The sequence below is a fragment of the Salvelinus alpinus genome, chromosome 4 (assembly GCF_045679555.1).
Source record: "Salvelinus alpinus chromosome 4, SLU_Salpinus.1, whole genome shotgun sequence".
NCBI lineage: Eukaryota > Metazoa > Chordata > Actinopteri > Salmoniformes > Salmonidae > Salvelinus > Salvelinus alpinus.
The window spans coordinates 25,152,361-25,167,926 of record NC_092089.1 but is presented as its reverse complement, the minus strand read 5'-3'; the positions used below and the strand labels follow the sequence as shown (position 1 = coordinate 25,167,926).

At 46.8% G+C, this 15,566-nt stretch overlaps 1 protein-coding gene across 1 annotated transcript in view; it reads left to right on the top strand.

Annotated features, from left to right (window-relative positions):
• ulk4 (unc-51 like kinase 4) overlaps positions 1-15,566 on the top strand; it is a 186,465-nt gene that overhangs the window by 14,597 nt on the left and 156,302 nt on the right. Inside the window, exons 17-19 of the mRNA XM_071396224.1 lie at positions 336-414; positions 9,323-9,430; positions 11,782-11,865. Coding sequence (XP_071252325.1) covers positions 336-414; positions 9,323-9,430; positions 11,782-11,865 — 271 coding nt within the window. The remainder of the gene's footprint in view (positions 1-335; positions 415-9,322; positions 9,431-11,781; positions 11,866-15,566) is intronic.

The window sequence follows — 15,566 nt, the reverse complement described above, 5'->3', positions numbered from 1 at the left end:
CCATCATCAGGATCATAAAAAACAGCTTTGACTTGAGGATTTATATTTTTGTTGAAAGGAATTAAGAAAGGATGTTGTACAGATTAAATGAATATAATTACAGCAACACTTATTACTAAATAGTGATAAAATGATGTAACAAATAGCAGTGTTATTTCTGTGGATGTTTTCCATGTATTTATACCAGACCTGTCTGTCTATTCCAGGAAGACTATGGTATTAGTAGCCTATGTCTATGGATGTTTTTGTATTTCAGGTGAAAACAGTGTCATGTATTTATGGTTAGACCTGTGTGTGTTTGTGTGTGTGTGTGTGCATGTGCGTGTGTATTCCAGGAAGTTTAAGGTGATGCGGGTGCTGGGGCTGCTGGCATCCCACTGCACTGAGCTCAGAGAGGAGACCCCCGTCACTGAGGTTAGTGGTACTGTCTGTCACGCTGCTGAGGTTAGTGGTACTGTCTGTCACACTGCTGAGGTTAGTGGTACTGTCTGTCACACTGCTGAGGTTAGTGGTACTGTCTGTCACGCTGCTGAGGTTAGTGGTACTGTCTGTCACGTTGCTGAGGTTAGTGGTACTGTCTGTCACGCTGCTGAGGTTAGTGGTACTGTCTGTCACGCTGTCTGTCACACTGCTGAGGTTAGTGGTACTGTCTGTCACGCTGCTGAGGTTAGTGGTACTGTCTGTCACACTGCTGAGGTTAGTGGTACTGTCTGTCACGCTGCTGAGGTTAGTGGTACTGTCTGTCACGTTGCTGAGGTTAGTGGTACTGTCTGTCACACTGCTGAGGTTAGTGGTACTGTCTGTCACTCTGCTGAGGTTAGTGGTACTGTCTGTCACGCTGCTGAGGTTAGTGGTACTGTCTGTCACACTGCTGAGGTTAGTGGTACTGTCTGTCACGCTGCTGAGGTTAGTGGTACTGTCTGTCACGCTGCTGAGGTTAGTGGTACTGTCTGTCACACTGCTGAGGTTAGTGGTACTGTCTGTCACACTGCTGAGGTTAGTGGTACTGTCTGTCACACTGCTGAGGTTAGTGGTACTGTCTGTCACGTTGCTGAGGTTAGTGGTACTGTCTGTCACGCTGCTGAGGTTAGTGGTATTGTCTGTCACGCTGCTGAGGTTATTGGTACTGTCTGTCACGCTGCTGAGGTTAGTGGTACTGTCTGTCACGCTGCTGAGATTAGTGGTACTGTCTGTCACACTGCTGAGGTTAGTGGTACTGTCTGTCACGCTGCTGAGGTTAGTGGTACTGTCTGTCACACTGCTGAGGTTAGTGGTACTGTCTGTCACACTGCTGAGGTTAGTGGTACTGTCTGTCATGTTGCTGAGGTTAGTGGTACTGTCTGTCACGCTGCTGAGGTTAGTGGTACTGTCTGTCACGCTGCTGAGGTTAGTGGTACTGTCTGTCACACTGCTGAGGTTAGTGGTACTGTCTGTCACGCTGCTGAGGTTAGTGGTACTGTCTGTCACGCTGCTGAGGTTAGTGGTACTGTCTGTCACGCTGCTGAGGTTAGTGGTACTGTCTGTCACGCTGCTGAGGTTAGTGGTACTGTCTGTCACGCTGCTGAGGTTAGTGGTACTGTCTGTCACACTGCTGAGGTTAGTGGTACTGTCTGTCACGCTGCTGAGGTTAGTGGTACTGTCTGTCACGCTGCTGAGGTTAGTGGTACTGTCTGTCACGCTGCTGAGGTTAGTGGTACTGTCTGTCACGCTGCTGAGGTTAGTGGTACTGTCTGTCACACTGCTGAGGTTAGTGGTACTGTCTGTCACACTGCTGAGGTTAGTGGTACTGTCTGTCACGCTGCTGAGGTTAGTGGTACTGTCTGTCACGCTGCTGAGGTTAGTGGTACTGTCTGTCACGCTGCTGAGGTTAGTGGTACTGTCTGTCACGCTGCTGAGGTTAGTGGTACTGTCTGTCACGCTGCTGAGGTTAGTTGTACTGTCTGTCACGCTGTCTGTCACACTGCTGAGGTTAGTGGTACTGTCTGTCACGCTGCTGAGGTTAGTGGTACTGTCTGTCACGCTGTCTGTCACACTGCTGAGGTTAGTGGTACTGTCTGTCACGCTGTCTGTCACACTGCTGAGGTTAGTGGTACTGTCTGTCACGCTGCTGAGGTTAGTGGTACTGTCTGTCACGCTGCTGAGGTTAGTGGTACTGTCTGTCACGCTGTCTGTCACACTGCTGAGGTTAGTGGTACTGTCTGTCATGCTGCTGAGGTTAGTGGTACTGTCTGTCACGCTGCTGAGGTTAGTGGTACTGTCTGTCACGCTGCTGAGGTTAGTGGTACTGTCTGTCACGCTGCTGAGGTTAGTGGTACTGTCTGTCACGCTGCTGAGGTTAGTGGTACTGTCTGTCACGCTGCTTAGGTTAGTGGTACTGTCTGTCACGCTGCTGAGGTTAGTGGTACTGTCTGTCACACTGCTGAGGTTAGTGGTACTGTCTGTCACGCTGCTGAGGTTAGTGGTACTGTCTGTCACACTGCTGAGGTTAGTGGTACTGTCTGTCACGCTGCTGAGGTTAGTGGTACTGTCTGTCACGCTGCTGAGGTTAGTGGTACTGTCTGTCACGCTGCTGAGGTTAGTGGTACTGTCTGTCACGCTGCTGAGGTTAGTGGTACTGTCTGTCACGCTGCTGAGGTTAGTGGTACTGTCTGTCACGCTGCTGAGGTTAGTGGTACTGTCTGTCACACTGCTGAGGTTAGTGGTACTGTCTGTCACGCTGCTGAGGTTAGTGGTACTGTCTGTCACGCTGCTGAGGTTAGTGGTACTGTCTGTCACACTGCTGAGGTTAGTGGTACTGTCTGTCACGCTGCTGAGGTTAGTGGTACTGTCTGTCACACTGCTGAGGTTAGTGGTACTGTCTGTCACACTGCTGAGGTTAGTGGTACTGTCTGTCACACTGCTGAGGTTAGTGGTACTGTCTGTCACACTGCTGAGGTTAGTGGTACTGTCTGTCACGCTGCTGAGGTTAGTGGTACTGTCTGTCACGCTGCTGAGGTTAGTGGTACTGTCTGTCACACTGCTGAGGTTAGTGGTACTGTCTGTCACACTGCTGAGGTTAGTGGTACTGTCTGTCACACTGCTGAGGTTAGTGGTACTGTCTGTCACACTGCTGAGGTTAGTGGTACTGTCTGTCACGCTGCTGAGGTTAGTGGTACTGTCTGTCACGCTGCTGAGGTTAGTGGTACTGTCTGTCACGCTGCTGAGGTTAGTGGTACTGTCTGTCACGCTGCTGAGGTTAGTGGTACTGTCTGTCACACTGCTGAGGTTAGTGGTACTGTCTGTCACACTGCTGAGGTTAGTGGTACTGTCTGTCACACTGCTGAGGTTAGTGGTACTGTCTGTCACGCTGCTGAGGTTAGTGGTACTGTCTGTCACACTGCTGAGGTTAGTGGTACTGTCTGTCACACTGCTGAGGTTAGTGGTACTGTCTGTCACACTGCTGAGGTTAGTGGTACTGTCTGTCACGCTGCTGAGGTTAGTGGTACTGTCTGTCATGCTGCTGAGGTTAGTGGTACTGTCTGTCATGCTGCTGAGGTTAGTGGTACTGTCTGTCACACTGCTGAGGTTAGTGGTACTGTCTGTCACGCTGCTGAGGTTAGTGGTACTGTCTGTCACGCTGCTGAGGTTAGTGGTACTGTCTGTCACACTGCTGAGGTTAGTGGTACTGTCTGTCACACTGCTGAGGTTAGTGGTACTGTCTGTCACACTGCTGAGGTTAGTGGTACTGTCTGTCACGCTGCTGAGGTTAGTGGTACTGTCTGTCACACTGCTGAGGTTAGTGGTACTGTCTGTCACACTGCTGAGGTTAGTGGTACTGTCTGTCACACTGCTGAGGTTAGTGGTACTGTCTGTCACACTGCTGAGGTTAGTGGTACTGTCTGTCACGCTGCTGAGGTTAGTGGTACTGTCTGTCACGCTGCTGAGGTTAGTGGTACTGTCTGTCACACTGCTGAGGTTAGTGGTACTGTCTGTCACACTGCTGAGGTTAGTGGTACTGTCTGTCACGCTGCTGAGGTTAGTGGTACTGTCTGTCACACTGCTGAGGTTAGTGGTACTGTCTGTCACGCTGTCTGTCACACTGCTGAGGTTAGTGGTACTGTCTGTCACACTGCTGAGGTTAGTGGTACTGTCTGTCACGCTGCTGAGGTTAGTGGTACTGTCTGTCACGCTGCTGAGGTTAGTGGTACTGTCTGTCACACTGCTGAGGTTAGTGGTACTGTCTGTCACACTGCTGAGGTTAGTGGTACTGTCTGTCACGCTGCTGAGGTTAGTGGTACTGTCTGTCACACTGCTGAGGTTAGTGGTACTGTCTGTCACACTGCTGAGGTTAGTGGTACTGTCTGTCACGCTGTCTGTCACACTGCTGAGGTTAGTGGTACTGTCTGTCACACTGCTGAGGTTAGTGGTACTGTCTGTCACGCTGCTGAGGTTAGTGGTACTGTCTGTCACACTGCTGAGGTTAGTGGTACTGTCTGTCACACTGCTGAGGTTAGTGGTACTGTCTGTCACGCTGTCTGTCACACTGCTGAGGTTAGTGGTACTGTCTGTCACACTGCTGAGGTTAGTGGTACTGTCTGTCACACTGCTGAGGTTAGTGGTACTGTCTGTCACACTGCTGAGGTTAGTGGTACTGTCTGTCACGCTGCTGAGGTTAGTGGTACTGTCTGTCACACTGCTGAGGTTAGTGGTACTGTCTGTCACACTGCTGAGGTTAGTGGTACTGTCTGTCACACTGCTGAGGTTAGTGGTACTGTCTGTCACACTGCTGAGGTTAGTGGTACTGTCTGTCACGCTGCTGAGGTTAGTGGTACTGTCTGTCACACTGCTGAGGTTAGTGGTACTGTCTGTCACACTGCTGAGGTTAGTGGTACTGTCTGTCACACTGCTGAGGTTAGTGGTACTGTCTGTCACACTGCTGAGGTTAGTGGTACTGTCCGTCACACTGCTGAGGTTAGTGGTACTGTCTGTCAGACTGCTGAGGTTAGTGGTACTGTCTGTCACGCTGCTGAGGTTAGTGGTACTGTCTGTCACGCTGCTGAGGTTAGTGGTACTGTGTGTCACGCTGCTGAGGTTAGTGGTACTGTCTGTCACACTGCTGAGGTTAGTGGTACTGTCTGTCACGCTGCTGAGGTTAGTGGTACTGTCTGTCACGCTGCTGAGGTTAGTGGTACTGTCTGTCACACTGCTGAGGTTAGTGGTACTGTCTGTCACACTGCTGAGGTTAGTGGTACTGTCTGTCACGCTGCTGAGGTTAGTGGTACTGTCTGTCACACTGCTGAGGTTAGTGGTACTGTCTGTCACACTGCTGAGGTTAGTGGTACTGTCTGTCACACTGCTGAGGTTAGTGGTACTGTCTGTCACACTGCTGAGGTTAGTGGTACTGTCTGTCACGCTGCTGAGGTTAGTGGTACTGTCTGTCACACTGCTGAGGCTGGCATAGTCCAGCAGCACTGCACCGGGCCCCTTCGCCCTGTTGTCACAGCACCTATGCTTGTCCTCTGTGTATCAATGGTGGATGTGTCCCAAATGCATAGGGCTCTGGTCAAAGTGCACTATGTAGGGAATAGGCTGCCATTTGGGATTCGATCAGTGTATCACATATAACTATCAAAGCCCTGAGCTGCTGAATAGTTGAACATCACTTCAACTGTTAGAACCAGAGCAGACAGTGTAGTAGTCTCAATACAAACATCTCACAATCTTTTACACACACACAATTCTAACTATGTGAAAGACCCCTACAACATCAACAACAACAGTAAAATCTGTTGAATTAAAATCCCCGGAATCTGTGACTAATTGCAGCAGAGCCATAGAAGTCTAGTCTCTATGCAGCATTATGATAATCCAATGGGAGCGGTAGTGAGAGAAAGTACCGGGGTGAATCACCAGATGCCACTGTAACCCAGCGGTAGGTAGAGCTCTAAACAAGCACCACCGATCCACCTGCCCAAACATGCTTATGGAGCCGTTAACAAACCGTCAAAGACATTGCGGTTAATCATTTTAAAAAACAGGATTCTATTTGATGTGAAATCTGGCGCCTCCACCCTTGATCCACGTCTTACATGGGTTTGCCATGATTTCCTGTGGTGGTTTATAGGTTTAAAGCTCATAGAGAAGGGGTATACGAGCGATATACAAAATGGCCGTCGTTAATCAACACACCAGAGAATGGCGCAGCGACTTTTATTTTCCACAGTCCTCTTTTCTAAAGATGGCTGAGGATTTGATTTGTCGCCCCGCCCCCCACCACCCATCTGGGCACAGCTAGCTCAGATTGCCAGTGACAGATCCCAGAGACTTTTATCACTGTGCTCTCCACAGGGGTTCTGTGTCTGATGGTCAGCCGCAGTCATGGCCATTTCTGGTCAGGGCAGGGCTATTGTTACCACCATCTCCATATGTCTGCCACACTGTGGATCTCAGTGTTCGTCCGTGATCCTAGTTAAAGTTTCCACTGTGAGACGAGTTTTCTCTCTCTTGGTCCGGGCTCGTGTTGCGCCGATTGTTTTTTTGAAAGGGGTTCTCACAGTGAGAATCACAAGTTACAATGCCGAATAGTTCAATGTTTATTGTCAGCGTTGAATTTGGTGCCTCTACGCTCTATAGGCTACATAACAGAATCAGACGTCAAGTTGGCCCTACACTATCATTACAAACCTCCATTTCTCACAGTCCTTTAAAACAGTGAGCGGCAATGACTGCAGCTGCTATTTTTCAGGCATACTGTTGGCTTAGTTAGGACAGGAAGAGAGGAATTAGTTCAGTATTATCCTCTTTCCTCTGCCTGTCTCTATGGATACTTCAACATCATTCTAATTAAGTGTTATCTTCCCTGGCAGAGGCAGTACTTTTCTGTGCCACAAACCACCAAGTCCCAATTCAGACATTTTCTCTCTCTCATGGCAGCGCGTCAATAGTGCTGCACACACTGTCTGCTGTTTCCACCCAGTGTCCCTTAGAAACTGGCCTAGTGTGTCGTGCCGGCCGTCCCTGCAGAGTGAGCAGAACAGACTGCCTCCTGCCTCCCTCCTCTCATTGTGGGAGAATTAGCCTGTTCCATTTCCTCAGACGGGGCTTGGAGGCTAGTTCTCAATCCTCACTACTGGAAAAGGAACAGAGTGCTGGGGCCAATGAACACTGCTGTTGATTCTATTCAGTTTGGTTTCTTGTGTCTTTTGCCAAACTATGATTGTGTAAAGATTGTTATTTTAGGGAATTTTAGGTTTGTTAAATTTTAATTTAGGTTTTTTATCCATTACTCCAAAAACATTTGAATAATTTGGTATACATGTATTCATCATCAAAAAACACATCCATAATGGCTTGAGTCAATTATTGCTCGCTGGCCAAAGCAATCTGTCTCATGTCCTTCTGATAACTATAGGCAGAGGCCATTAGTGATCTATGGGACCATAGACTCATGAAACGCCTGAGGTCAGGTGTGTGGCAGGCGTCAGCCCTACATCAAACGCCTGTCTTCTTCTGGACAGCCGTGGGATATTGATCGACCACACTACAGCATAGCAGGTCACCTTTTGTTTGTTATTAGCTTGCTCCTTCCATCAATAAGACATCAGGACACATCTGTCTGCCTGTCCTGCCTGCCTGCCACCCTGTTTGTAATGAGTGAATGATCAGGCTCAAACCACTAAATGTCACAATACATTCATTAAGCTAAATCACATACCAGGGACATTATATTGATTCAATTGATCAGTTGCATTAATGTGATGTTTAAATCAAATGTTAAAATCTAAACTAACAAAGCAGTAGCTTTGTGATTTGTCAATCGTGAGAAAGGTAGTATTTTCATGTCACTTTGGCCCATTGCTCTTGGTGTGATAATTTGTCTTCATGCCTGCTGAGTTGTCTCCAGTAAGACTCCAGTCTCGTGTTGTTCTGAACCACAGCTGAGACGTGATGATAGTGATGATGAGTAACAAAACCTTGGTTGCCTTGAGAAACTGGTCTCTCTGTCTCTCACTCTGTCTCTCACTCTGTCTCTCTCACTCCCCAAGCCTCGCAGGGATGTTGCATGGCCTTAAACTGTCTGTAGCCTCAGTAGTTTAATGCTCTGCCTTATGGGTAGGAGGGATGGAGGAGGGGAGGAGGGGGGTAGTTGCGGATTGTACGGGAGCGATAATGATGCGTTTGGAGGAAGTAGCCGTGTGTTGCGGCTCCAACTTAGCCTGTTTGTTTTCTTGAACAGTGAATGGTCAGTCAGTCGCAGGACATCTCTCCTGCCAAAGCCGCGTTTCTCTCTGGCATCAAACGTGAGCCAAACATCTGTTCCCTGCAGTCACCATTTACGTTCTTTACCGGCCAGCGCCAGGCCGCCTCGCACTGAGTGTGCTGCCTATTTGCATAGCACCCTGCTGAGAGCGCTGCCGCAGTAAGTCCGTCACATCCCCCCCACTTCTAAAGAGGACGAGACTAGGAAAATGCTAATTCCACGACTTAGCCAGTTAGGGTGTGTGTTTGCATATATGTGAATTTTTGTGTGTGTCTGTGTGTGTGTGTGTGTGGGGGGATGTTTTAGGGAGGTGGTTATTATGTGGATCCTTCCAATAATTTGGGGCGGCAGGTAGCTTAGTGGTTAGAGCGTTGGACTAGTAAGCGGACGGTTGCAAGATCGAATCCCCGAGCTGACAAGGTAAAAATCTGTCGTTCTGCCCCTGAACAAGGCAGTTAACCCACTGTTCCTAGGCCGTCATTGAAAATAAGAATTTGTTCTTAACTGACTTGCCTGGTTAAATAAAGGTAAAAATAAATAACACCATAATGACATGTTTTATATGGAGTCTCATTAGCCTCCCTCCTCCCTCCCACCTTCGTCCTTTATCCAGTTCATTCTAGCTCTATACCCTTTATAGTGTTATAATGTAGCTCTGTATAGTGTTATAATGTAGCTCTGTACCCTTTATAGTGTTATAATGTAGCTCTATACCCTTTATAGTGTTATAATGTATCTCTGTACCCTTTATAGTGTTATAATGTAGCTCCGTACCCTTTATAGTGTTATAATGTTGGCTTCATGGAGTAATGAGCTTTAAATCTGTCATGTCTACAGGCCTCATAGTTTATTAATGGACACCGTTTGACAATATAGACCTTAGTGCTAAAGTAGAAGAATAACAGGATGGAATGGGGAAAACATATAACTTCTGGCATAGCACAGTATTCTACTCTGTCTGGACATTGTTGCGTATCCAGTCTTGGTAGGGTACATTATTCAATATAAAGCGTCGTGAAGGGCAGAAGTACTGTCACGACTGTGAGTGAGTGACTGATGCTAGTGCATTCTCTGCGCCTCCAGGCTGTTGTCATGTTCACGGAGCTGATCAGGGAGAACTTCAGGAACAGCAAACTGAAGCAGTGCCTGCTGCCGCCACTGGGGGAGCTGCTCTACCTCATCGCCACACAGGTGATGATATACTCCAAAGCAGTTCCCTTTCAACCCTATGCCTTCTACTGTCTTAATGAAATGACTGTGTGAAATGATTGCCATTACAGTGAATTAGACCTACTAAATTCTATTCAATCAATCAATCAAATGTATTTTATAAAGCCCTTTTTAAATTAGCAGTTGTCACAAAGTGCTTTACAGCTAGTGACTTATACGTCTGTTGGCTTAGGCCTTTATGATGATATTCTGATACTGTTGATAATATACCACAAAGATACCTGCTTAAATAACTACTGTATTTAAGCACTCTCGGTAATATCAGCACTTAAAGATGTCTGTCTGTATTTGGTTTTTGTGTTTGATCTTCATCCGAAGAGGAGGAGCAGGGATTGAACCAAAATGCAGCGGATTGTGAAGACATAATGATTTAATAAAGTAAAGACGGAAAAACACGAAAACTAAATACACTTGAATAATTAACAAAATAACAAAACGGAGTAGACAGACCTGGACATGGAACTTACAATAAACACGAAGAACTCACGAACAGGAACAGACTACAAAACCGAGACAGTCCCGTATGGTGCGACAAACACTGACACAGGAGACAACCACCCACAACGAACACTGTGAAACAACCTACCTAAATATGACTCTCAATTAGAGGAAAACGCAAAACACCTGCCTCTAATTAAGAGCCATACCAGGCAACCCTTAAACCAACATAGAAACAGAAAACATAGAATGCCCACCCAAACTCACATCCTGACCAACTAACACATACAACAAACTAACAGAAATAGGTCAGGAACGTGACATTGATGAATGCTCACTACAGTTTGTGCAAGGGTTTGAAAACACTCAATGACAAATCGCTCTACAACACACAGTATTGCTTTTCATAATGGCTTGCCACTAGTTTATTATTCCATTGAAAAGCTATGCAAAAGAGCTGTTTAACTTTCACGCTGTTTTGACTGTAAGCTGTCTTGACCTCCGCTGCATCTGAAAGCCATGTAGACACACATGAAGGTTCCTGGTGGTGGGATAGTATCTTTATATTCAGGGGGTTCCTGTTCCTCTCTGAGCTCTCCAGTTTGTCAGGGTCACTCAGCACACAAACAATGGCCATTGACTTTATTAGCTCAATAACCAATAGAAGTAAAGGGTTTTAAAGTGCCATTTATTCTCTATTGGCTATTTGTTTTTTCTCCACAAAAGTATTTTACTGTATGGGAATGTGCTTTCAAGGCTGAATTCAGGCAGCGTTAGTTCTAGTTTAATAAAAATACAGTGAAGAGTAATTACATGTTATGGATCCACACCATATTGGTACACACGACAATTCTCTTTCTCCTAATTTATGCTAACTGAGAATCTTAGGAATTTGTACACCGTCTCCACAGAATAATGGAGATGCCTCTAAATAATTTAGAGTATTCTGAGATTCGAGCAACATTTATAGGCCCTTTCATATTATTAATACTACATGGACAACATGGGGAAACAATCTGTATGAGGATTCATGTACTGTAGGTATACTGTATTACATAACAAATAAAACATTTTAAACACAGAAAAATGAATAGACGGAATAAAAGCAGAGCTTAGGTAAAAGCAAGCCATGTGGTTAATGGGCTTTCTGAACACTGCAGATGTCAGATCTTAATTTGAGACAGTTTGCTACAGCAGGAAAATAATCCTGCAGCAACAACATTTTTGTAGGGGTTGATGCATTTTTCGTTAGGGCAAATCAAGTCTGAAATTTCAAAGTGGAAATTACAAACTTTTGAAACCTTTTTAAAACTCAAATATACTACAAGGCTGCATTTCCTGCCGTGCAGGAAGGGATCAAATGAAGATCCTACATCTGCATGCAGCGCAGTGTATGATCAAAGGCCTCATTAACACGGATGTAGTGATGAAAAGGTGGGAAAATGTGAGCAGCAGTGGAGATGACGGGAGGAGAATAGTGTAAATGCAAGCTAACTCAAAACAACTTCACATGTAGTTTAATAGGTGCATAAAGATTATTCTGTGTGTAAACAGTGTTTCTATATGCTTTTGGTTCACTACATCACTCCTCATTGTTTACTGTCAATATGTTTTGGAGCCAATTAATTCACATATCCCCAGTTTACTACATAATAACACACATTCCCTCACCGGTACCAAAGGCATTTCCAAGTTCCAAATTTGGTAGCTAGCTAGATCATTTGCTGGGGCTTATTTATTTAGCCTAATTACGCTAGCTGCTGCTGCTTTGTTTTGCCCTAATTGTTCCCCCAACGAGCCGCTACAGAGGTCCTCTCTGTCTCCACTCACAGCCCCTCCCCTTTTCTTACCTTCTCTTCCCTCTCTCCCCGCAGGAGGAGAAGAAAGAGCACCCAGGAGAGCTGTGGGTTGTTCCTGCTGCCGCCTACACGGTGTTAATGAGGTGCCTTCGGGAAGGGGTAAGACTGCTGCACCTGCCTCAGCAGGAGGGAGGGAGGGGGGTGGGGGAGTTCCGCGGTAATGATCCTCCTGCAAGACCCTACAGGCATTGTTTGCCAACTGCAAGTCAAGGGCATGCAGCAGACCCAGTCGTCAGCCCCTGTCATGTACCTGCATCAAAACAACCCCCGGATGGATGGGTCCTTGTCATGACCTCACTGGCAATTAACGACCGGTGGATACACACACACACGTACACACACATCCACACTCTGTATGTAGGCTGTGTGTAGTGCAGTAGTGTGTCAGTCAGCCAGATAGTCCGTTTGGCCAGAGGACTGTTGTTCCTCAGCTGGTGCATCTGTTCTTCTTAATTACAAAACTGAGTTTGTTTCAAAAGACGATGTCTCTTCTCCCAGAAGGGAGAGTTGGTATTACGTGTTCATTATAAACTAATTAGCAGAACTTTTAGGCTGGCCAGCGTATATACCAATATGGAGCAAGATTATTCACAAGATTTGTGAGTTGGGTGGGGGCAAATATAATTTAGTTGTCAATTTAAGTCTGATGCCATCTACTGTAATTTCATTGAAAGGATTAGCCTAAAAATAGGTTTTGTCCAGACAGTTTACACCAAATTTGTGAATTCTGATCCATAATCTCCAGTCTTCTATTTAAAACATATGAATAATAAAGGTGTAATGGATCCTGTCCATCTTTTCTGTTGTTAACATATTTCCTAGAAATGATGCTAGATGTTTTTATATACCTCTAGAATGTTATATCTGTTGAATTGTTGGTCAGTAGTTTTGAGGACTGTTTCACACCAAGGGACCTCACAGCATCAGAGGGAAAGTTAATGTACATGCTTCTTACAATGTTGACAACGTTGACTGTCTGGGATAGTTCTGTCTGAGTGACTGTCTGGGATCGTTCTAGAGAGAGTTCTGTCTGAGTGACTGTCTAGGATCATTCTGGAGAGAGTTCTGTCTGGGATAGTTCTAGAGAGAGGTCTGTATGAGTGACTGTCAGGGATAGTTCTAGAGAGGGGACTGTCAGGGATAGTTCTAGAGAGAGTTCTGTCTGAGTGACTGTCTGGGATAGTTCTAGAGAGAGTTCTGTCTGAGTGACTGTCTGGGATAGTTTTGGAGAGAGTTCTGTCTGTATGGGATAGTTCTAGAGAGAGTTCTGTATGAGTGTCTGTATGGGATAGTTCTGGAGAGAGGTATGTATGAGTCCTGTAGGAACTGCAGGCACAGGGGACTTTTGTTGATTAATTAAAGGATTTGTTCAATACAGACTGAGCTGTAATGAGAATAATGCTATCAGGAAAGTTAAGTGGTGTTGAGAGTCAGTCAGTCAGTCAGTCTGTCTCTCTCCACCAGCCACCTTGACTAATAATAACTGTGTGGGTGCTCCTCTCTCAGAGGGCCGGGAGGGGGATATGACTGAGGAAGGGAAGCACAGCACACACACACGCTCACACACTCACACACACTCACACCACGTCGGTCATTAAGACGCTGCCTACCGGGTGCTTTTCTTATTTATTTCTATTGAGCGATGATGAGTGCTGACTGACACTTGCCTACTTCTCTAGGGAGAACCTCCCCAGCTAAACACAGATTCAAGTCAAACTTTTAGAGTAGGGTGGGAATTCTAGCTAAGTTTTGATTGGATGGATCCTGGCTGTGGCAAGCATGCATGATTCAGCGGCTTCATTTCTTTGTAAACAAGAACATATGGCAATTAGACTAGATAGCATAGCCTATATACAGTCTATTAGACACACCACCCCGTTCACCAAAATGGATCACTCCTACAGACAGTGAGTCACGTGGCCGTGACTTGCTATATAACGCAGACAGACAGGCCTGAAGGCATTCAGTTACTGTTTGATTGAACATTAGAATGGGCAAAACGAGTGACCTAAGCGACTGAGTGTGGTATGATCGTCGGTGCCTGGCACGTCAGATCTAGTATCTCAGAAACAGACACACTCCTGGGCTTTTCACACATGACACTGTCTAGGGTTTCCCGAGATTGGTGCGATCAACAAAAAACATCCAGTCAGTGGCTGTCCTGTGGGCGACAACAGTTTGTTGATGAGAGAAGTCGAATGAGAATGTCAAGAATCATGCAAGCTACAGTAACAGGAGGGCTACAAACAGACAAATAATGGCTCAGTACAACAGTGGTGTGCAGAACGGCATCTCGGAACATTTACCTCGTCGATTCTTGTCACGGATGGGCTATTACGACCACACCGGGTTCCACTCCTATCAGCTAAAAACAAGAAGAAACGGCTCCAGTGGGCACGCGATCACCAGCACTGGACAATTGTGGAGTGGAAAAATATTGCCTGCTCTGACAAATCCTGATTCCTGTTGCGTCATGCTGATGGCAGAGTCAGCGTTTATCGTAAGCAGCATGGGTCCATGGACCCATCCTGCCTGGTGTCAACGGTACAGGCTGGTGGCGGTGGTGTACCTCTGTCCAATCTGCAGCAACTGCGTGCTGCCATCGCGTCAGCAAGGGCCAACATCCCTGTGGAATGTTTCCAACTTGTAGAATTCATGCCCCAAAGAATTCAGGCTCTTCTGGAGGCAAAGGGGGTCCGACCCAGTACTAGATGGGTGTACCTAATAAACTGGCCGGTGATTGTATGTTTTCATATGTTATTTATGGGCGCTTCTATTCCCACACTTCATTTGCAACACTGGTAGCACTAATTTGATGCAGTATTTCCCTGCATGGTTAAAACATTTCAAATTGAATTGATATGTGAAATGCTTACACCACTTTTCATGCACTTAACTGCAATTCTAGCTGTGTTTGCATGTCAGATTTTCATGACCACAGCTGATTCTGAAAGCCCAAACAAACTGTGAGAATAAGATGTCAAGAAGAGAGTTGCTTGTTCTCTTGTTAAGGGCAGCAACCCACATACCGTAACATTGCAGCGAGTGTAGCAGCATCAGCAAATGTTTCAGGAGGGAGAGGAAGATGGAGGGAATGTTTGGGCGTGAGAGAGAGGGGAGCCTGAATGCCAGAGATGGAAAGGGAGAAGGAGACCGGAAAGAGAAGGCAAGGCAGCTAGAGATAGGGAGACAGGGAGGAGAAGGCAAGGCAGCGAGAGATAGGGAGACTGGGAGGAGAAGGCGAGGCAGCGAGAGATAGGGAGACTGGGAGGAGAAGGCGAGGCAGCGAGAGATAGGGAGACTGGGAGGAGAAGGCAAGGCAGCGAGAGATAGGGAGTCTGGGAGGAGAAGGCAAGGCAGCGAGAGATAGGGAAACTGGGAGGAGAAGGCAAGGCAGCGAGAGATAGGGAGACTGGGAGGAGAAGGCGAGGCAGCGAGAGATAGGGAGACTGGGAGGAGAAGGCGAGGCAGCGAGAGATAGGGAGACTGGGAGGAGAAGGCGAGGCAGCGAGAGATAGGGAGACTGGGAGGAGAAGGCAAGGCAGCGAGAGATAGGGAGACTGGGAGGAGAAGGCAAGGCAGCGAGAGATAGGGAGACTGGGAGGAGAAGGCAAGGCAGCGAGAGATAGGGAGACTGGGAGGAGAAGGCAAGGCAGCGAGAGATAGGGAGACTGGGAGGAGAAGGCGAGGCAGCGAGAGATAGGGAGACTGGGAGGAGAAGGCGAGGCAGCGAGAGATAGGGAGACTGGGAGGAGAAGGCGAGGCAGCGAGAGATAGGGAGACTGGGAGGAGAAGGCAAG